We start from the raw sequence: 22447 nt of genomic DNA, 5'->3' as shown, positions 1-22447 counted from the left end.
CCACCTGAGCTTGTTATCAATCCCAGCCTGAGCTTTTCATGAACATGTTTGTTCATCTGCAACTGTAACTGTGCATGTAAAACTAAAACCTAAAATACTTTAACATGAAAAGTTGGTTCATTTGCAGCCATGATCATTTATCTAAAATTATTTATTTTTCTTAAAAAAACTTTAATGATATGAACTATTGCATGTCCATCTGTTATCCACTAAGACTGAAAACCAATGTGTTCCCTGTTCCTTTTTTAACTTTCATTCCTCTGAGACGGTCATAGATGACATAACTGAATAAACCTTTTTAAAATTGACTTTCCCATATGCTATTCCATCGTCCCTCCATACTCCCTCACATGTAAATATTGGAGATTACTGACATCCTAGAAATTGTGATTGGGATAAAGATAGTCCCAGAACATGGTGATGTTGTATAACTTGAGGGCTACATTGAGTTAAGTCTCTAGCATCTATTCGCTACTCCTGATCAGCCAGAAGGGGCTGCTTCTCGTCTTCCCACTTATTCAATCTTTTTATGGCTTCATCCACCTGCATAAGATTGAGAAAAGAAATTTAGAGAAGCAAATTAGTTAGTAGCAATTGTGTGTTTGATTACCAACATCTTATGGTCTTTTGGAATCATATGTGATGGTACATGGGAGGTTGAGAAGTAATATATTCATATATATTTTATTATTTTGGGATTCCAGATTTCTGTAGGATATCTTAATATGTTAAGTAAAAACTAGAGATGCTTGACCATGGGTTTGGATGCCTTCCATCACAATACACAGACCGGTAATATCATGAGAGAAATAAAGCAAAAGGTCATATATTAATTTAGGATGACCACATGCCTTTGACACAAATGCTAATGATGATGATAACAATGAACTAGGCTTTTATCTACTCATCATTAAAATGATTTATGGAAAGGTCCGTAATGAAATAGTCCAAAAACTTTTATGGAAGTACTTTCAGTCTAAAAACCAGGAGGAAAGGTGGAAAGTAGAAATACATTGAAAATAGTTGAAAAATCGTAGAAGGATGAGTACATAATGAATCTTAGCTTAATGTGCCGCTGATGCCAGAACTATGCTGAAATGAAGAAAGATTTAAGGATTGACGTTGGTTGACATCAACATTGTTAAGACCAGAAAAGGCCTATCTAATCCTCTGACCCAGTTTAGTGGTGTTTAGATAGGGGTGGGATAAGACTTGTTGGTCATATTATCTTGTCAAACCAGCATTGATGGATTAGTAATGATTTTGATTGGAAGGATTGCAATCAACAAAGGAAAAAACGGAATGGCAAATTAGGATACCTCTTTGTTCCAGTCAGTCCTGAAAGTTACCCATATCAGGATGACAGTCTGCATGAATGTTCCCCCAATCATACCAGACCATATTCCCTGCACACATATATATTCATCCAATGAGATTTTTGTTTGGTCGATGATATAGGCAATTAAACATGTTATATAACTATACTGTCAAAGTACTTGGTTTATTAGAATATTACAGGTTATCAATCAAAAAGAAAATATATTATGTTACATGTTTTGCCGTTGAGTTGAGATCAATTTTTATAGTGAGACTGCTATTGCTTTTACCTTTGCTCCCAAGTTAAACTTGAAACCAAGAAGAGCGCCAAGGGGGATGCCAACAATATAATAGCAAGCAACATTAACATAAGCGACAAACGCTTGCCATCCACAGCCAACAGCAACACCTTTTTATAACATGAAGTCCACTCTGATTAGCATTTCTAAACGAAAGAATGGAAAGAAAACAGAGTTTTGTTGGTCTTGCACAGATTAGTTGTTTGTCTCCTTGTGAAGTTTAAGGATTGTTAAAGTAGGTTGGGATGCTGCAAATGTCATGCTATTGTTATTAATTTTTTTTGATGGAAGAATCTCATGCTATTTTTATGTCTAGCCAAATCATTTTACTTCTCCGTGGTCTCTTTTCATATTAGAGTCAGTTTTTCTAATCAAAAGAAGGGAAAGATTAGAGATTTGTTGGATTCATGCAGATTCTTTGTTTGTCTCCTAAGAAATAATGATCACTGAAGTAGGTTAGGATGCCCTCAATCTTCTGCCAATATTTTGTCCAGTCTGATTGTTTTCTCTAGTCTCTTCCGTTGGATTTCCAGTCTGATTTAATTGCTTGATACTACAGGGATGATGGTACTCACCAGACAAGACGGGTTGGATGCCATTGAGGATAATGGTGATGGCAAGTAAAGGAGTGAGTTCAGAAACAGCATGGGCCACTGTTTCTCCTTCGGTAAAGATATAGCTGAGATAGTCACGAAGGCAGAGGATGACTACCGCTATTATCACTGATATTATAAAAGACAATGCTGTCACCACCACTACCGAGAATGCCGCCGACTTTGGATTGCCAGCACCAAGCTCATTGCTTACACGCACACTGTATGAGTTCTCAACTGTATCAGTTATTTACCCTAAAAGATAATTTAAAATCTCCTTTGTTCCTGTCTATTGATACCGTGTTTTCAATTATCAAGGTGAGAGGTGCTATAAGAGGCAGCATCAGTGGGTTCACAGTCAGCAATAATTTGATTTCAATTCGGACACTTTTTTCAAACTTCTGAAGATAATGCAGAAACATTGCCAAAAAAATAAGGGCGATGAATAATAAAAAACAAGGATAATATCATAACTGAAGGAGATGTAAGACGGAATGGTTATTAACGGTAGATGAAGGTACTAAAACATTTTTGAGACGTTGATGTAATGCTTGAGCAATTTTACGGTCACTTTGTGATTGTTTTATGAATAATTCATGAGGTATTGAACAATTTATGTTTGTGAATATGAAGCGTACGTTCTATTGTAAGTCTTCAATCTACTATCTGATTCGTGGGAACATCATAAAATTGGGTCCTGTAACAACAGACGTATGGAAGCAATTGTTATAATTACTGGATCACGACACTAGTTTGTGTCCAACATAAGACAGAAAAACACAAACAATAGTTGGTATGACTGTTGCTAATCGTAAAGTTGAGAGCTAGTGGCCGTATTTTGTGACGTGTTCGTTGCAGCCACATTAATTCTACTGCTTAAGAAATAAATACCTAATATAAACAAGTGCTGGTAATCAGACCCATAAGTCACCTTCTTCGTCCGAATAGCATTTCTTTGTTGAAGACATATATATATATATATATATATATATATAGAGAGAGAGAGAGAGAGAGAGAGAGAGAGAGAGAGAGAGAGAGAGAGAGAGAGTTGGGGGGGCGCTGACCTGGCGGCAGCATTGAACCCAATTGATATCATGAGCAGGAACCCAGCGATTGACATACTGCATCCGCAAACAAACAAAACATTTTTAAAACGAAGTTCAATTATAATATAACGCTTAGAAATGGGATTGGTCAAGAATTTAAGTAATATCCGTTATTATATACTATTGGCATGTGAGTCCCATTTTATTGCAAAGCCTTGAACTGCCATATGGTTGTTTCATTTGGGCCCTGTCCTCCTCGCAAGAGCCTTGGATCCTCGGACCCCAAACTTGCTCATGTGAGGGACGCAGGCATCGCAACCAGCACTTGGACAAGGTGCACTTCCTTTTTCCACATGCACAGAAGAAGACCAAATCACTCCTAACAAGTGCCAGATCAAGCTCTGACCTAATAATTTTCTCTCTTACGAGACAAAATGAAGTGGTTAGTTCCCTGCATTTTTTGTTTCCGCTTTGAGGTAGTGTTGTTTTTTTACTCGCCATTTTATGTATATAGGATTTAAAAGCTCAGTAACAGCTTAGGTACCCACCTAATTCCAAACTTAGGGTAGCATATATTTGTCTGAATTCATTTCAATAGATCTAATCAGCATTTGTAAAATCTCGGATAAAATACTTATCTTCCTTCATTAATCTTCTTGGATGGAATATATTATATATGACCTTCTTCCTTTTTTTCCCATCCATGGTTAAGGAGCTAGTGATATATTTTTGCGTTGGTATATTGAATCCGGATAATTTATGAAGTGAGAATCATGCCTTAACTTCATTCCAATTGATATGATTTTCATCATTGATGTCATAGGTGACACCATGCAAAGTAAGACACTCTTCGAAAGTATGGCTCACATATCGATGAAATTGAAGGATGGAAAATAAGGGACAGGTAATGGTGGTGAGCTTTATTTGCCCAGGAGTACTCTGTGGCTGTCGAGGATCATAACACCGATAGCATAGCACACTAGTGGCTTGTTTGATCAAGTGTTTATAGAAGAAGAAGCTGCTTATTTTTTAAAAAATATTTATTTTGAAAAAAATAAAATATTTTTTTGATCAAATTTATTTTAAAAAATAATCTGCTTCTGAGTGATAGCAGAAGTAGTTTGTCTGCTATAGAAAAAAAGCAGAAAATTAGAGCTTCTCATTGGAAGTAGAAGTAGAAGCAGAAAATTTATTTTTTCAAGATAAAAATATTTTTACTCAAAATCATTATTTACTATAACTACCCCTATTTATTTTTACGTAACCCTCCTATTAATTTTTAATATATTTTTTATTATTTTATTTTTATATTTTAATTAAATAAAAATAAAAAATTTAATTAAAATTAATCATAATGAATATTTAAAATTATTTATCTATTTAAATAATATTAATTGTAAAATAAATATATATATATATATATATATATTTATAATTTGATAATCAAAAATATTTTTTTTATAAGATTTGCCAAACATAAACTGCTTCTCAAATATTGATAAAAATACTTATCAAATGATTTTGTACAACACAAACTGTTTTTTTTTCATAATATTTTTTTTTAAATTTTATTTAAAAAAAATTATTTTAAAATAAATTGATTTTCACAACTTGGCCAAACAGATCCTAGATCTCACACAGACAAGTTACACAGTTATCATTTAACTATTTTTTTCATCCGTATCAATTACATGCTTCCAATTGTTTGGTCCAACAGAAGAGTGTAACTGGTTCAGTTCTGTTTGAAAGAAATCTCGGTCAGCGGGGAAGGGGAGCCCAGAGAAGTCAGAGACGGCAAAAAGAAGAAAAAAAACATTGCAAGATTTTTTTTCTTGTCTTGTAGAAATCAAGTACAAAGATCCTGTCCAGCTCTCCACAATGCGAGCACGGATCCATTGCGGTGCTGCATGCACGTTACCGAATATGATGCGACTATGAATGTCTACTATCAAAGCATGGATGGCCATCAAATAATACACATACGAATATGAGTTGTGTCACGTATGTTGTATATATTACTTGATGGCTGCCCATTTTTTAATAGTGGCCATTTATGCGTGTACCTGGAATCCCATTCCCAACCAACTGTTACTAAAAAGCATTTGCCTTGTTAACCCACGTCTTGTCGGGCACCAAACCAACTTATTTGATTTGATTCCTTTCAATATGGGAGAACCAATGTCCCATGAAATTTATAAATCAGCCAATTAGCCACCAAAATAAAAAAATTCAAGCCCGAAGGACCATTATATTCCTGAATAAATTTTTTGTGCACCGCCCGTGATGTAAAAAATCTAACGTAGAGCACACCACTTTATTCTATTGGATTACATAATCACTGTTTTTCAACACACATTTAATGTCTGTAGTTCTACTTTTTTATTTAAAATTTTAAATGACGAAAATATTTCTTATCTTTCGAAAAAATTATGACATTCTGTGCTGATATTATGGCATTTTACATTGAAATCATAACTTTCTGCACAGTATGTCATAATTTTTTTATAGGATATCATAAAGAGAGAAAAGTATTTTCATCATTGAAAAATTATCATGCCATAATATTAGTACAGGATGTCATAATTTTTTCGGAAGGAAAAAAATATTTTTGTCATTAAAATTTCAAACGAAAAAGTAAAATAGCGGGCATTAAATGGACATTAAGTGCGCGTTGAAAAATGGTGACTATATAGTCCAATAGGATGAAGTAATATACTCCACATCAGATTTTCTACACCATGGACGGTGCACAAAGAATTTTGCTATATGTCTAATGCTACTGAGCTCTTTTTGAAGCAGGCTAAGAGCCTGATGCTGTCTGCCCATAGGGCCACAACTCGAGCTATTGACTTGAGTCCACCTGGGACTCTTGAGGTGGACTCAAACATTGGGATGAAATAAAGCGGGCCGCAAAATGCTGGAGGGGGCATGATCCCTATGCCCGTGCTCTCATCGGAGGAGGAAGACTCCTTGCCAGCCAGAGGAGGGACTGACCATCACCACCTTCTGTCCGCACCGATCGGAGGTGACACCACCATTGGCATACACTCCTTGGTTGTTGAAGCACCAATCGGTGGGCGCAATCTTGGGAGCAAATCAAAGGCTTCGGTGCCGGGAGATTGCTTGGGCCATGAGCACGTAGTGGGCCATCTTAAAATGGCATTACAAGCCATTGGTGGTCAAGAGGGCTTAGGAGATGACAGGGAGAGAAACTTGAATGCTGGTGGCACTCCGACCAAGTCTTCCCAGGGCCCGCCTTTCCCCCATCATTAGTTATTAATGAAGATGCTATTTTGGAATGTCCGGAGCTCAGAAAAAGATCCTTCCACTCAACTTTTAGGAGAATAATGTCGCAACATAACCTTGAACTATGTACTTATGGAGTCAAGATTGTCTGGTCCCAATTTGGCTTGCATCCGATGTCGATCCCCAGCTAGTTGGGGATTCTATATGGTGGAGTCCCAAGACTTGTTGGGGGGAATCATTGTTGTTTGTAAAACTGGTGCTACTTTATGGATGTCTTCTATCATTGTACTTAGCAAGTTGTCATTGTCATTATTGAATTGAATGATTCTACTTGGCTTTTGTCCAGTGTGTGTGCAAGCACTGAGTATAGAGAGAGGAGAACCTTATGGCATGAAGTGGATAGCTTAATTGACTAAGGGATTCCTACTATTGTGGCCAGTGACTTCAACTGCATTATTGGTACTCATAAGAAAAGGGAGGATTAGACCTTTTGTGGATGATGTGGAATCTAAGGAGCTAAGGGATTTCATTCAGTCCAATGACTTAGTGGACCTCAGTTTTATTGGTTCGAAATTTATTTAGTATAATAACTATCAGGGAGATGCAAGAGTGTAGGAGAGGATCGATAGGTATTGCCCAGCTATGCAACCCAAAAGGGAGGGTGAATTAAATTTTTAAAAATTTAAAATTAATCTAGAACCATAAGGATTAAGTAATAAAAGGCAAGTTGTTGAAGTAAGTGATTTAAGCAAAGTGAAGATATTAGATGTAAGAGTGCAAGAAGGAAAAGAAAATAAGATAGAGAACAAGTAAGCACACCATAAACAATCAAGATTTATAGTGGTTCGGTGCCAATCTTGCACCTACATCCACTCCTCAAGCTCCTACTTGAAAATTCAAATCCACTAAACCGTATTCAATCAGAATACAACATCGGTACCTTCGACTCTAGCTATCCCAAGCTAGAACACTTATTTTTCGAGTACAAACCAATCCAATACAATCTGATTCAAGGTTCGGATCAATCTTTCTACATTTTGGAACCCTTCTAAAACTAAAGATCAACTCAAAAATAGAGTATAACAGTTAATCACACGAAAATACAAATGTAGCTCTTTTAATGAACAAATAAAATTTTAAATGTACTTTACACAATAAGAAGAAAGCTTTTCTGATTTTTCTCAAGATGGTTGAAGACTTGAATGAGCTCTTGAGGAGTTGGTGAGCTTGAAATGAAAGCTTCTTTAACTTCAAAAGGACTCTTTGCTTAGGGCTGAAATGAATGCTTGAAAAATCTTTTCAAAATCTTCTTTATTTCTTTTTTTAAGTGCCTTTTATAGCTTCAAATGATGGTGAAGAGTGATCTGGATAGTTTTAGAGCCGTTGGAGATCATTAAATGAGCATTAAATGCATCAAAATGAGCTGAAAAACTAACCGTTACAGAGTTTTTTCGTTGCAGGGATCGACTCATAGGGTTGACTCATACACATGAGTCAACTCATGGGGTCGAATTCTGTGACACAGAATAAAAAATGATTGTTTTATAATTTTGATGTGCACAGCAACAGAGGTCGACTCATAGAGTCGACTCATGCACAGGGGTCGACTCATGGGATCGACTCAATTGGGTATGCCAGTCAAAAAATAATGTACCGTTCAGTCCCATTTGACATGAGTCGACTCATGAGGTCGACTCAATTTTATAAAATTATTTTCTTTCAAAATATACATCCAAAAAGTGTGAAATTTCCTCCAATAGATCACAAATCTTCTGTTTTTGCTCTTGAGGCTTTCGAGTTAGGACTTGATGAAATTACGATTTTGCTCCTGAAAAATAATAAATCTTTTTTCAAGCCAAAATCATTAGTAACCCCCTCAAATACTTTGTAATCATCAAAATCAATTCAATGAGTAACAATCTCTCCCTTTTTGATGATGACAAAATACTTGAGCAAAAGTAGAGTATAACATATATAAAGTATTGAATATGAATTTCAAATTTATGAAGATGTATCACTTAAATATTATAGCCAGTTATTTGAATGAAATGCATCATGAGTAGTTTGAAGATCAATTTGAATTTTGCTTATAAGATCATTTGCTTTGAAGATTAAATTAAAAATTACTGACAATTTTGATTCTTTAATACATTTACTTTGATAATTTTGCTTATTCCTCTCGATTCTATTTCTCTATTGCTTATTGCTCAATCTCGATTTTTGATTCTCTACTCCCCTTTTTGACAGCATCAATTAAGATTTTAAGAGATTTTGAAGAGAGAAAAAAAAAGATAACATAAAGAATATATTTTCTCTACTCTCCCTTTTTGATACTATATTTTATTTCTTTACTCCTTCTCTTTCATTGTTTATTTCTCTACTCCTCCTCACTATAGCAATTATAAAAGACATATCAATTTGCTCATTTAAAAGATATTGCTATTCATAATATTTCATCACACATATATGAGTTATTTTTCATATCTTATAATTAAAATATTTTAATTGATCCCATTCATAAATATTAATCCAAAGACATTCATTGAAATTTAAAGCATAAAAAAATGTATATATCAAAATGTGATTGAATACATTAAGTCAAAATACATAGATCATACAAAAGTCATGGATAACAACTATCCAAGAGTCAATCAGCCAACAAAATACAAAGGTCATACAATAAATCTTAGACAAAAAATAAAAAAAAAGATTAACTATTCTAGATCTAATAGATATCATGGCTAGAGGGATCAGAATTTGAGGAGTCAGAGATATAATGAGGAGATGTATGATCAAATCCACAGACACGATCTGGACCACGTCTGCCTCGACCACGGGTAGAAGTACCAACACGAGTAGACGGGCGAGAGGATCCTGGAGCTTGGGAAGCGACGGATGTGCTAGAAGAGAAAGTCTGATGGTGTTCAAAAGATCCAAGGCTTTCGACACAGACTGCATCAGGGTACTAAACTGAGTAGAAGTAGTCTCACTGGAGCCCCTGATCTCTCTCCTCAAAAAATCAAATCCACTCTCTAAAACTCTCTGAAGTCTAGCTGCCTCTGCAGATAGATTGGAGATGGACTAAGGCTAAAACTTGTCCCTGCAAGTCTAAAACTCTGCTTGTCAGTCTCAAAATATATCCCTCAAGCTGCTCAATACGTACGGATGGAGCAGTAAGCATCTAAAAGATGGTAGAGATATGAGGGATCATAGTCTGATCTGAAACAGCCTGAGAAGTCATCCCCTGAGCAAAATCTGAGGTGGCAAACTGCTGAGATAAAATGGAGGCAACACGTTGGGACATCAGCTCAATCTGATCGTTTGCCAGTTTGATCTCTGAATGATCTACTCTGCTCCCAGACTGCAATATAGAAATATACCTCCTCATAGACTCTGAAGGACCAGCCTCATGATCAGATACAAACTGAATATCAGGAGATGCTCTATGATCATGAGGGGGTGAAGACAGTTTCTCCTCTTCTGCTCTCTCCTCAGCTGGCTCCTCTGCTCTTTCCTCGACACCTTTTGACCAACCACCATCAGTCTTTGAAAAACTCATGCGGTGCAGTGTGTGACGGTTGATGGTGTTAGAATGAGACAATCTAGTAACTATCTCTCTCTCAAAATTGACTCCGAACCTCCTAAAGATCAGGGTGAGTGCCATACTATAAGGCAAGTGAGCCTTAGACCTGTTCAGGATCTCTCTCAGCCTCAAATATTAAAGTAGAAAGATTCAAGAGGGTCTCGGTGATCATATGGTACATGATGCAAATGTCTCTACTAGATAGGAGGTCATGTCTGCCACTCCTAGGGACAAACAGTTTGGTTACCATGTGATGTAATAGCCTCATCTCCACTGAAAGTATCTTGGCTTCTAATTTATTTAAACTACCAGTAAAAGTTCTACCTAAGATAGCATTAATTCCTTCTTCTTTAATAGGGAGTTCCATATTAGTATAATCTTCACAAGGCAAGTGCAGAATTTGTCCCAAATACAAAGGATCAAAAATAATATCAACACCTTTCACTGTAGACTTTACTATTCCATTGAAGTAACTTAAATTCAAATAAAATTATCTGACCAGATCAACATAAGTATTTTCTTTCAATAGACAGTAAAACTCCCATCTTTGATTTTTAATCTTTGTTCCAATGGAGAACCCTTCTTTTTCAAAAAATTTGAAATCTATATTCTTTTCAGATTTCACTTTTTGATCAGAGAGAGGTACCTTGCTTGGACTGATTGGGGACTGTGTAAAAGCTAAAGCAGGACCTGGAGCTGGGATTGGAGCAGGAGAGGGCTCAGCTGCCATTCTTTTTCTGCACTCAGTCTCTTCCAACCCGCAAACAGATTTTTTTCTCTGTGGGAGCTTCATTTTGGGAGCCATTTGGACAAGAAGGACTTGTAAAAAGTTTGGGAGACTAAATGAAATAGAGAGGAAAGGATTCTAGTGAAAAAGTCAAGATTTTGGAGAGGTGAAGCGTCGATTTGGAGAAGAGAGGTGGAATCTAGGGCAAGCTCGAACCGTCCAAATGAGAAAGAAAGAGGAGAGGAAGTTGATTCCTAAACGGGTGATTTGAAGGATGAAAATCGATGGGAAGAGAGATTTGAGAGAAATCTTCGATTTGAGGGAGAAGAGAGGGAGAGCTTTTGATTCGGTGGGAGGAAGAAGAAGAAGGGCTGAGTCGGCTCAAAGAAAATTTTTTAATAAAAAGAGAGCGCCCGAAGGATTTTGACAGAATTACAAGTTTACCCTAGAGTCGATCCTGAGGGTCGACTCATGGCACAGAAAAATTCATAAGAATGATGAAAAAATTTAAAAAAATCTGAAATTTTGAGAAAAAAGTATCTACCTAGAGATTGATCATGTGAAGTACAGTTTTGAGCTTTTAAGAGAAAAGAAGAGATGAGAATTGAGCTTAACAAATTTGGTTCAATAAATTTTTGGCATTAAGAACTTGAAATTAGAGAGATACTTAAGCTGATGGATCAAAGATTCTTAGTTCTCTTCTAATTTCATAAAATTTATCTTCACTTAAGGCTTTGATAAAAATATTAGCCAATTATTTTTCAGTACATACATAGTCCAGAATTATTTTATTATTTTGAACATGTTCTCTTATGAAATGATGTCTAATTTCAATATGTTTTGATCTAGCATGCTGAATTGGATTTTTAGTTAGATTGATAGCACTAGTATTATCACATCTTATGGGAGTTTTATTGAGTTTGATGCCAAAGTCCTTAAATTATTGCTTGATCCATAAGATTTGAGCACAACAACTTCCGGCTGCAATGTATTCGACCTCGATCGTAGATAGTGCCATCGAATTTTGCTTCTTACTAAATCAAAAGATTAAGTTGACTCCAAAAAATTGACAAATTCTATTAGTACTTTTTCTATCTAATCTACATCCAGTAAAATCGACATCTGAATATCCTATTAAGTCAATTGATGAGTCCTTAGAATACTATAGTCCTAGAGTTTGTGTACCATTTAAATATCTAAGGATTCTTTTAATCGCATTCAAGTATGATTCTTTAGGATTTGATTGATAGCAAGCACAAAGACATACACTAAACATAATATCTGATCTACTAGCAGTTGAATACAATAGAGAACCAATCATGTCTCTATAAAATTTTAAGTCTATATTTTTACCTCCTTCATCCTTGTCAAGCTTACATGATGGGCTCATAAGTGTACCAATTACTTTGGAACCCTCTATTCCAAATCTTTTGAGTAGTTTTCTTGTATATTTGCTTTGAGTGATGGAGATTCCTTTCTTTGTTTGTTTGATTTAGAGTCCGAGAAAGAATGTAAGTTCTTCCATCATACTCATCTCGAACTCCCCCTGCATGAGCTTAGCAAAATATTGACAAAGAGTTTTATTAGTAGATCCCAAAATAATGTCATCAACATATATTTGTATAACTAAGATATCATCTTGATTTCTTTTAATGAAAAGGGTTATGTCCTAAGTGCTTGTTTCAAACTATATAATGCTTTGTTTAATTTAAAAATATGATTAAAAAAAGCATGATTTTTAAAATCGAGAGGTTGTTCTACATAAACTTTTTCAGCAATATATCCATTTAGAAAAGCACTTTTGACATCCATTTGGAATAACTTAAAATTTATAAAGCAAGCATATGCAAGTAAAAATTTAATTGCTTCTAATCTAGCAACAGGTGCAAAAATCTCATCAAAATCAATTTTTTCTTTTTGATTATAACTTTTTACAACCAATCTTATTTTATTTCTAATTACATTTTCATGTTCATCCAGTTTATTTTTATATACCAATTTTGTACCAATTACTGGATAATTTTTAGGTCTTGATACTAAAATCCATACATTATTTCTTTTGAATTGATTAAGTTTTTCTTGCATTGCATTTATCTAATTATAATCTTTTTCAGCTTCATCTATGATTTTAGGTTCAAAATGAGAAACAAATATGAAATGATTGTATGCATCTCTAAAAGAGGAACGAGTTCTTACTCTATCTGTAGGATCACCAATGATCAATTCTTTGGGGTGATTGTGATCATACCTCTATTCTTTAAGTAGATCATTTGAGCCTTGAGGTTATTCTTGTTATTGTTTATCTTTATCCTCTTGTTTGTTTTCATGTTCTTCTTCATTTTGAATTGTCGAGTCTTTTAGGGTGATCTCCTTCATCTCTTCTATAAAAGAATCTGCATCATCAATACCTTCATTCTTCCTTGAAGGAAGATCGTTAGTTTCATAAAAAATAATATGTATTGACTCCTTTACTACTAAAGTTTTTTTGTTGAAAACTCTAAAAGCTTTATTAGAAGAGGAATAACCAAGAAAAATAGCTTAATCGAATTTTGCATTAAATTTTTCTAGTCTTTCTTTATCATTGTTCAAAACAAAATATCAAAAACAAAAAATATGAAAATATGCAATGTTTGATTTTCTTCCTTTCTAAAGCTCATAGGGAGTTTTTTTTTAAAATTGATCTAATTAAAATAAAATTTAATATGTAATATGCCATGTTAATTGCTTTTGTCCAAAAATATCTTGGGAGGTTATTTTCACATAGCATGATATGGGCTATTTTCTTCGAAGATTTTATTTTTTCTTTCTACTACCTCATTTTGTTGGGATGTCCTAGGTGCTGAGAAGTTGTGGTCAATATCTTTTTCATTACAAAATTTTTCAAAATCTTGATTTTCAAATTCAGTTTTATGATCACTTCGAATATTTTGAATTGAAAAATCTTTTTCATTAGTGACTTTTCGATAAAATTTTGAGAACACATGAAAAGTTTCATCCTTATGTGTCAAAAAGAAGACCCATATAAAAAGAGATAAATCATCAATAATCACAAAGTCATATCATTTTTCACCTAGACTAGTAGTTCTAGTGGGTCCAAATAAATTCATGTGCAATAGTTTTAATGGCCTAGAAGTTGAAACAATATTTTTAGATTTGAATGAGACTCTTGTTTGTTTATCCAGTTGGCATGCATCACAAATTTTATCTTTTTCAAAATTCAATTTGGATAAGCCGGTAACCAATTTCTTTTTAATAAGTTTTGAAAGTGAATGCATGCTAATATGTGCATGCCTACGATGCCAAAGCTAACTTGTCTTATTAATCTTGGCATTCAAGGCTACTAGGCATTACATGTTTATTTTGGAAAGATCATTCAAATCTACCATATAAATATTACCATGTCTATACCCAACAAATTTAATGCCTTCATCAATAGGACTAGTTACTATATAAAATGAAGATTCAAAAATGACTTTGTATCCTTTATCACAAAATTGACTGATGTTTAATAGATTATATTTCAAACTATCTGCTAACAAAATATTTTCAATGTATTTGGAGGGAGTGATACCAATGTTATCTATATCGATGATTTTTTCTTTGTTATTATCTCCAAAGGTAACCATCCCTTCATCTTTTGCATCAAATGTGATGAATTGAAATTCGTCACCGATCATGTGTCTTGAGCACCCACTATCAAGATACTATTTTCGATTTATTCCTTAGAATGCAAGACATACCTGCATGCAAAAATCAAGTTTTCACTTTAGGTACCCAAACTTTCTTGGATCTTTTTTGGTTAGTTACAGTGGTTCCTTTTGAAACCCATATTTTTTTTATATTAGAATTTTCAGATTTGTTAGAAAAATATGTATAAGATTTGTGTCCTACTTTACCACATTTAAAGTAAGTAATATTTGAAAACTTGTTGCATGATGAGTTTACAAAAATATTTTTCAGAAGTTTTTATTTTTTTAAAGAGTTATATTCAAGACCGGCTTTATCATAAATGACTTTTTGATTGTCAAGTATCATTTGAAGTTTATTTGAACTTAAAGTGAACTTTTCAACCATTAGTTTTAACTTGACAATCTCATTTTTTAAGTTCAGATTTTTTTGAGATAAGATTAATTTTTTATTTGAAATAATCTCATTTTTTTAGTAAAGATTGATTCTTTGATTTCAATTCTTTGTTTCTTACCCCTAGCTTCTTTAGTTCATCAATTAGATCATAAAATGCTTCACGAAGTTCTTCAAAGGTAAAGTCATTGGGAGTTTCAGTATTTACCTCATTTTCATGTGCCATAAGGCACAAGTTGTCTTATTCATTTGAATCTTCTTCTTCAGAGCTTGACTCATCACTTCCATTCCATGTAGCCATCGTAACCTTTTTCTTGTACTTTTTAAGATTCTTCTTAAATTATGGACATTCAGACTTAAAGTGTCCCAACTTCTTACATTCATAACAAATAAGAGATTGCTCCTTATCCTTCTCTTTGTTATGTTCTCCTTTTGTAGGTGGCCTCTTCCTCATTCCTTATCTTCTTTTCTTCAAAAATTTTTTAAACTTTCTAGTAATGAAGGCCATTTCTTCATCCTGCTTTTCATTTTTCGTATCATCGAATTTCTTATCAAGTTGAGCAGTAGATTTGAGGGCGATTGTCTTTTTCTTTTTGATATCTTCTTCTTGATATTGTTTCATGCTTAGCTCGTGCATCATTAGCGATCTTAGAAGCTCCTCCAAGGGTAAGATATTCAGATCTTTGACTTCTTGGATTGCGATCACTTTGACCTCCTAAGTCCTTGGTAAAGACCTAAAAATCTTTCTCACGAGATCACTGTTAGAATAAGACTTACCAAGATTTTTTAGACCATTAATAATATCAATGAAACGAGCAAACATTTCAGTTATTGATTCATCATGCTCCATTTTAAAGAGTTCATATTTATGCACAAGCATGTTAATTTTTGATTTCTTCACTTGCTTAGTTCCTTCATCAGTTACTTCTAATTTATCCCATATTTTTTTAGCTGACATGCATGTTGAAATACGATTGAATTCATTAATATCTAGAGCACAATATAAAATATTCATGACTTTTGTATTAAGTTGAGCCATTTTCTTGTCAACCTCATCTCATTTTTTTTGGATTTGGTTGATTCCACACCATCAATTATTTTAGTAGGTGTGTGTGGTCTATTTACTATGATACTCCACATATCATAGTCAAATACTTGAATAAAGATTTTTATTCAAGCTTTTCAATAAATATAATTTGATCCATTGAAAAGTAGAGGTCGGTTTGTGGACTGCCCCTCGGTTAGTGAAGCACCAACTTGAGTTACCATAGCTCTTTTGCTCTTTGATGGTTAAATCAAAGTAAGGCTAGAGCACCAGACTCTGATACCACTTGTTGTCCAGCTATGCAACCCAAGAGGAGGGGTGAATTAAATTTTTAAAAATTTAAAATTAATCTAGAACCATAATGATTAAGTAATAAAAGACAAGTTAGTTGAAGTGAGCGATTTAAGCAAAGTAAAGATATTAGATGCAAGAGTGTAAGAAGAAAAAGAAAATAAGATAAAGAATAAGTAAGCACACCACAAACAATCAAGATTTATAGTGGTTCGGTGTCAATCTTGCACCTACATCCACTCTCCAAGCTCCTACTTGAGAATTCAAATTCACTAAACCGTATTCAATTAGAATATAATATCGGTACCTCCGACTCTAGCTATCCCAAGCTAGAATACTTATTTTTTAGGTACAAGCTAATCAAATACAATCCGATTCAAGGTTTGGATCAACCTTTCCACATTTTGGAATCCTTCCAAAACTAAAGATCAACTTAAAAATAGAGTATAACAGTTAATCACATGAAAATATAAATGTAGCTCTTTTAATGAGCAAATAAAACTTTAAATATACTTTACACAATAAGAAAAAAACTTTTCTGATTTTTCTTAAGGTGGTTGAAGACTTGAATGAACTTTTGAGGAGTTGGTGAGCTTGAAATGAAAGTTTTTTTAACTTCAAGAGGGCTCTTTACTTCAGGCTGAAATGAATGCTTGAAAAATCTTTTCAAAACCATCTTTGTTCCCTCTTTTAAGTACCTTTTATAGCTTCAAATGATGGTGAAGAGTGATCTGAATAGTTTTAGAGCCGTTGGAGATCATTAAATGAGCATTAAATATGCCAAAACGAGCTGAAAAACTAACCGTTACGGAGTTTTTCTGTCGCAGGGGTCGACTCATACACATGAGTCGACTCATGAGGTCGACTTCTGTGGCACAGAACAAAAAATGATTGTTCTGTAATTTTGACGTGCACAGCAACAGAGGTCGACTCATTGGGTCGACTCATGCACAGAGGTCGACTCATGGGGTCGATTCAATTGGGTGTGCCAGCCAAAAAATAACGTGTCGTTCAGCCCCATTTGATATGAATCGACTCATGGGGTCGACTCAATTTTATAAATATTATTTTTTTTTAAAATATACATCCAAAAAGTATAAAATTTTCTCTAATAAATCACCAATCTTCTGTTCTTGCTCTTAAGGCTTTCGAGTTAGAACTTGGTGAAATTACGATTTTGCTCCTGAAAAATAATAGATCTTTTTTCAAGTCAAAATCATTAGTAACCCTCTCAAATGCTTTGTAATCATCAAAATCAATTCAAGGAGCAACAATAGGATTCTTACGATAATAGTTGGATTTAGCGACATCTTGCCCATCTGGTACACCACCAGCGGAGGATTACTTTCGACCACGATCTGATTTTGTTTCTTTAATGCATTTCTCTTATATTAGAGAATATTCTGGTTTGATCGTTTTGACTCTGCTATCTCTGATCTTAAGACATTATGAGGGAGGTTTAGAGATTGCTGGTTCGAGATGATGCCAGGTATCGAATAATCCGAAGGTTTGAGCTAACATAGAGGTAATTGCTTAGATGGAATAGGATCTAGATGGGCGACATCTTTAGGAGGATTGAGACTACTGAGACATCTATCTCTAAGGTCCAGAAGGGCGAGGACTAGGTGGGTGGGCTCATGGAAGAGGATTTGACGGACCTTCGAGGCTTCCTCTTCGTGCATGACTCTCTCTTGAGGCAATAAGAGATCTTGTGGAGATAAAAGCCTAGAGTGTAGTAGAGCAGGGAGGGAGACTAGAATACGAGATTCTTTCATTATGCCACCATCATCTGAAGGTATAGGAACTAGATCCGGACGATTAGGGACATTGGAGGATTGTGACTAATAGGTGATAAGGAGATCAGGCAAGAAATTGTATGCTCCTTCAAATTTTGGTGGACTATGCCGTTGGGAGGGCATTAGACTGTTCATTTTCCCCCTCTGTGTGGTGTGGTTATGGAGCAGAAGAGCAGAGACCTTCTTGGAGTTGTGATGGAGGAGGCGGTGCGGAGAGCGATCTGGTCTATGGCAAAGGATAAAGTCTTGGGATCCAATGACTTTCCTTCTCTTTTCTGCAAGAGATGTTGGTTTATCATCCGACCTGAGGTAATGGCTATTGTATAAGAGTTCTTTGCTACTAACCAGATACCTAGGGCTTGGAAGTAGATTTTTTTTATTGTCGTGGTACCAAAGAGGCCAGATGCTTCGAAGCTGAGGCATTTTAGATTGATCAACTTGTGCATAATATTGTATAAGGTATGTGCCGAGCTGACGATGAGTAGGATGAAGCCCATTCTCTTTCGATTGATTTGTCTGAAACAAAAGGCATTTGTCGATGGTCCCAGTATTTTTGACAATGTCCTCATCCCTCAAAAGTTTATGTGTGATTTTCACGTGCTTCTATCCATTACAGCCTCATGACAATCAAGCTCAACATGAAGTAGGCTTATGATTGCATGAGTCAGCGGTTCCTTAAGGGAGCCCTATCAAACTTCGGCTTTCATGTTCGCGGAATTGGATGGGTTATGGCATGCATTCATAGTCCTTTTGCCATTCTGGTCAACAAGACACCATCAGATTTCTTCAGCTCCACGATTGGGCTGTGGTAAGGTTGTCTTTTGTCATCCTATCTCTCCATTATCTGTGCTAAAGTCTTCTTGCGATCCTTGCACACTGCGACTTAGGGATTGGTATTAAATCTCTATGTGCCAGTCCTAGGGGTCCAGCCAATCTTATACTTACTTTTTGTAGTTAACTGCATGCTAGGGGGCTGGGCTTCAGTCTGGAATGCGATTGAATTTAGGAGGATCTTGGAGGAGTATTGTGTCATATTAGGATAGAAGGTGAATCTCCTCAAGTATGCTATATATTTTGACTCGAGGACGCAGGCTGAGGAGAGCCGTGTGTGGGTGTGGAACGGGCAATTTGGGAGCAGTCAGAGGATTGGCAAGCCCATGTGCTTTCTATGACGGGTAGGGTCATTCTGATGAGGTCTATTCTCAACTCCATATCATCTATCTTCTTTCAAACTTGATTTTGTCCAAGACATTGGTGGTAAAGTTTAAGTAGCAGTTTTGAAGATTCTTATGGGGGTCGCACCCTGAAGGTGGTGGTGTCATGCAGCTTTTGGCATGGGATATTGTGTGCTAGCTGTTGAGGGATGGTATGAGGCTTTGATTACTTAGCATGCGGCTGGATTTTTGTTTGGCCCTGAGATCTTACGGAGCATGATGATGAGGGCTAGATATGGGTCGTGGCCTGTGGGCAATAGGATTCAGGTTAGCCAGAGCACCTCATTCTTGTGGCGAGAGATTTGTACGTGAGCTCTTGACGTGATTCCCCAGATGAGATGGCTTGTGGGGGATAATCAATCTGTGAGCCTCCTACTAGACCCATGGGTTGATGGCCTGCCATTGAGTCAGGTTGACTTTCATCAAGCTCTGAGGTGACAAATTCCATGAGGATTTATGATCTCCTCCATGCAAATGGCAGAGGCTGGGATCCAGTGACAGTGGCACATTTTTTTAGGGATTAGATGGGAGAGAGAGTGCTGTCCCTAGTGATTCCTCTCTATGATCGTCGGGATGTCAGGATCTAGAGATATTCTTGCACTCTAGGATAGTGATGGCTAATCTATACCCACTATACCAGAGGGAGCCCACCAAACGACTAGATGTCGGGTGGATATGGAGGATGGAGCCATCAATGTGCACCTGAGGATGAGCCTTTTTCTATGGAAGATGGTCTGAGACTGGCTCCCAACCATATTTATTTTAAGGGATAGAGGCATAGATCTTCAATTAGCTTGCGCATGTTGTGGCTTGGAGGATGAGATAGTGGAGTATACTCTATTCTTGTGCTCGAGGGCCAAACAAGTCTGGTGCCTAGTGGGGTTGCACTAGTTTAGGCCAAGGATCTAACTTAAGCATTTTTGGAGTTTTTGAGGTGGAGTATTGGGGACGATGCACTTAGGGCAGCAAGTATCTTAGTGGCCTATACTGGCCATTATATCTGGCTGACAAGGAATAGCCAGATGTTTGAGTCTAGGAGCTGGTCGGTGAGACCCATTTAGGAGAGACCCTTGATTTTGACTATAAAGTTGACCAATGTTTCAAGTCTTTGAAGATTTGAGACTTCTATTTTGCTCCTGTAGTAATCCAGTGATTATGTATTGTTTGGGAGCTCTCTACTTCGGTGTATCTGAAAGTCAACTTCGATGATAATATTAAAGATAGGTATAGTAGCACTGGCTTTATGACCTATAGGTCTGACTTTAGATTGATGACGATCGAAGAGAGCCATTTGTTCGAGCCATCTCGAGTGAAGCTTCGCGTTGCTTGGATAAAGATCGTGCATGCTATGCAGATTTAAAAACCGTCTACCTAATCATCAAGGATGACTCCACCATAGTGGTGCCACTTATCTTCTATTGTAAGATGTGTCAATTTTATTGCCTTGATGGCGGATTGCAGAGCACATTGAGAATTTCCTATGGTTGTGGGTGGGGTGGTCTCAAAGCTATTTAGAATTTTTTTTTTTTTTTTGACTTCCTTGTATTCACACGATAATTATATAAATTATTTTTTTTAAAAAAACTCTCGATTAATCTGTAGCCTAGTGACGGTCACCATCTCAAGAGTGAGATGATTCTCGAATTCGGAAGACGGAAAAATCAACAGGAAATTAGGCTCGCCACGGCTGTAGCGTGTCCGTAAAACTTCCAATGAAAAAATAACTTTCTGGTGTGACGTAATCAGAAGGGCTTGGTTTCGAGAAATTATTGCATGGACGATGTCCAGGTGGACCACAGCAAATCCCGGAGCATACGCACGGTGGATAGCGCGCAATTGGGAAATGGTGAAATACAACGGGTAGCGGGGCGTGTTATCCACCGTGGGACTTGACGCGATTGCACCTGGTGGATGCAATACGGAGAACCGAAACACAAGGTTGACATGGCGTTTAATCTACCGTGGGATTTTGCGTGGTCCATCGGACCTCGTCCCAGGCCCTGGTTTGGGCCAGCAAAGATGAGACGGCTCTTACCACACCGACAGAGCATCGAGGGCCAGCTCGGGGTGATCCAGCAGGCCGGCGATGAGCACCAGGATCTGGAAGTACCACGTCTCCAGGCAGAGCATCACCGCCGACGCGATGGACAGCTTCAGGAACCCCGGCAGGCCGGAGAAGGCCTGCCAACTGAACCCGGTCCAAGTGAGCCGGCACTTCTGGCTCGTGACTATGTACACGAACTGAGCGATCACCAAGATCCACCAGCTCAAGCTGAGCACCAAGGATGCCCCCAGGAGGCCCAACCCCAGCTTGTAGACCGCCAACCAGCTCAGCAGCAGGTGCACCGCCACCGTCGCCGTCGATATGTAGGCGCTCGGCGCCACGATGCTCTGCGCCTGCAGGAACTTCTGGATCGGAAAGTTCGCAGCATATGCAAATATCTGCGGAATTAGCCCATAGACGAAGATCGATGCGGCTTTGGCGATCTCTGGCGACTCTCCCAAGAGCACCAATATCGGGCGGGAGAAGGCGTAGATCACCGCCAGCGGCACGCCGGTGGTCGTTAAGAGTATCGTCGACCGTTGAAGGTATATTCCGAGCATCTCGTACTTGTGGGCGCCGTACGCCTGCCCGCACAGCGTCTCCACGGCGCTCCCCATGCCCAGCTGCCATGGCATATATATACGGATATTTTGTCAGCAGTGCGGTTACGAGATGGGATTGGCTACGGATCACGGTCACGAGCAGCCTTTTTTGTAAGTTGGCCACATGAGGGTTTCGTTTTGAATGACTCGTGAGTAAAGCGGCGGGGAAAATAAGTTAGATCAATTTGATGGTCATACAAATTATATACCATGAGTCCGTAGGCGAAGACTTGGATGCCGGTGTTGCCGAGGGAGGCGGCGGCGAGCTCGAGGTTGCCGAGATGGCCGGAGAAGATCTGGGTGGACATGGACATGAGGAAGTTGACCATGTAGACCATCACGGCCGGGGCGGCGATTCGGATCAGCAGCTTCATCTCGACGATGGTGGCGAGCTGGAGGCGGCGGACCCATGGGACCGACGGGTTGGTGAGGATGCTCTCGAGGCGGCCTCTCGATCCGTGGGGATCATCGATGTCCGCCATTGGTAGCGATGACGGCGGCAAGGGGTGGTAATTCTCCGGGGGCCCAAGAAGCGGGTTGGGGGATGGCCTTTGAGATGGCGGC

At 37.2% G+C, this 22447-nt stretch overlaps 1 protein-coding gene across 1 annotated transcript; it reads right to left on the bottom strand.

Annotated features, from left to right (window-relative positions):
• Positions 1 to 277: 277 nt before the first annotated feature.
• LOC140850791 (protein DETOXIFICATION 40-like) lies at positions 278 to 22447 on the bottom strand. Its single transcript, XM_073252274.1, has 7 exons — positions 22093 to 22447; positions 21273 to 21904; positions 3274 to 3330; positions 2192 to 2430; positions 1608 to 1726; positions 1320 to 1406; positions 278 to 543 (listed from the first exon to the last, which is right to left on the bottom strand). The coding sequence occupies exons 1-7, from the start codon at positions 22363 to 22365 to the stop codon at positions 472 to 474; spliced, it is 1479 nt and encodes a 492-aa protein (XP_073108375.1). The 5' UTR covers positions 22366 to 22447; the 3' UTR covers positions 278 to 471.

This window comes from Elaeis guineensis, chromosome 2, assembly GCF_000442705.2.
Source record: "Elaeis guineensis isolate ETL-2024a chromosome 2, EG11, whole genome shotgun sequence".
NCBI lineage: Eukaryota > Viridiplantae > Streptophyta > Magnoliopsida > Arecales > Arecaceae > Elaeis > Elaeis guineensis.
This window is presented reverse-complemented; position numbering and strand designations above follow the sequence as displayed.

Bases quoted from the DNA above. Each gene is read 5' to 3' on its own strand.
- LOC140850791 (XM_073252274.1), bottom strand. From the start codon at position 22,365: ATGGCGGACATCGATGATCCCCACGGATCGAGAGGCCGCCTCGAGAGC. The intron at 21,905-22,092 runs GTATATAATTTG...ATGCCATGGCAG, and splicing joins TCTTCGCCTACGGACTCATG to CTGGGCATGGGGAGCGCCGT. The intron at 3,331-21,272 runs GTAAGAGCCGTC...TTGCGGATGCAG, and splicing joins CTCGATGCTCTGTCGGTGTG to TATGTCAATCGCTGGGTTCC.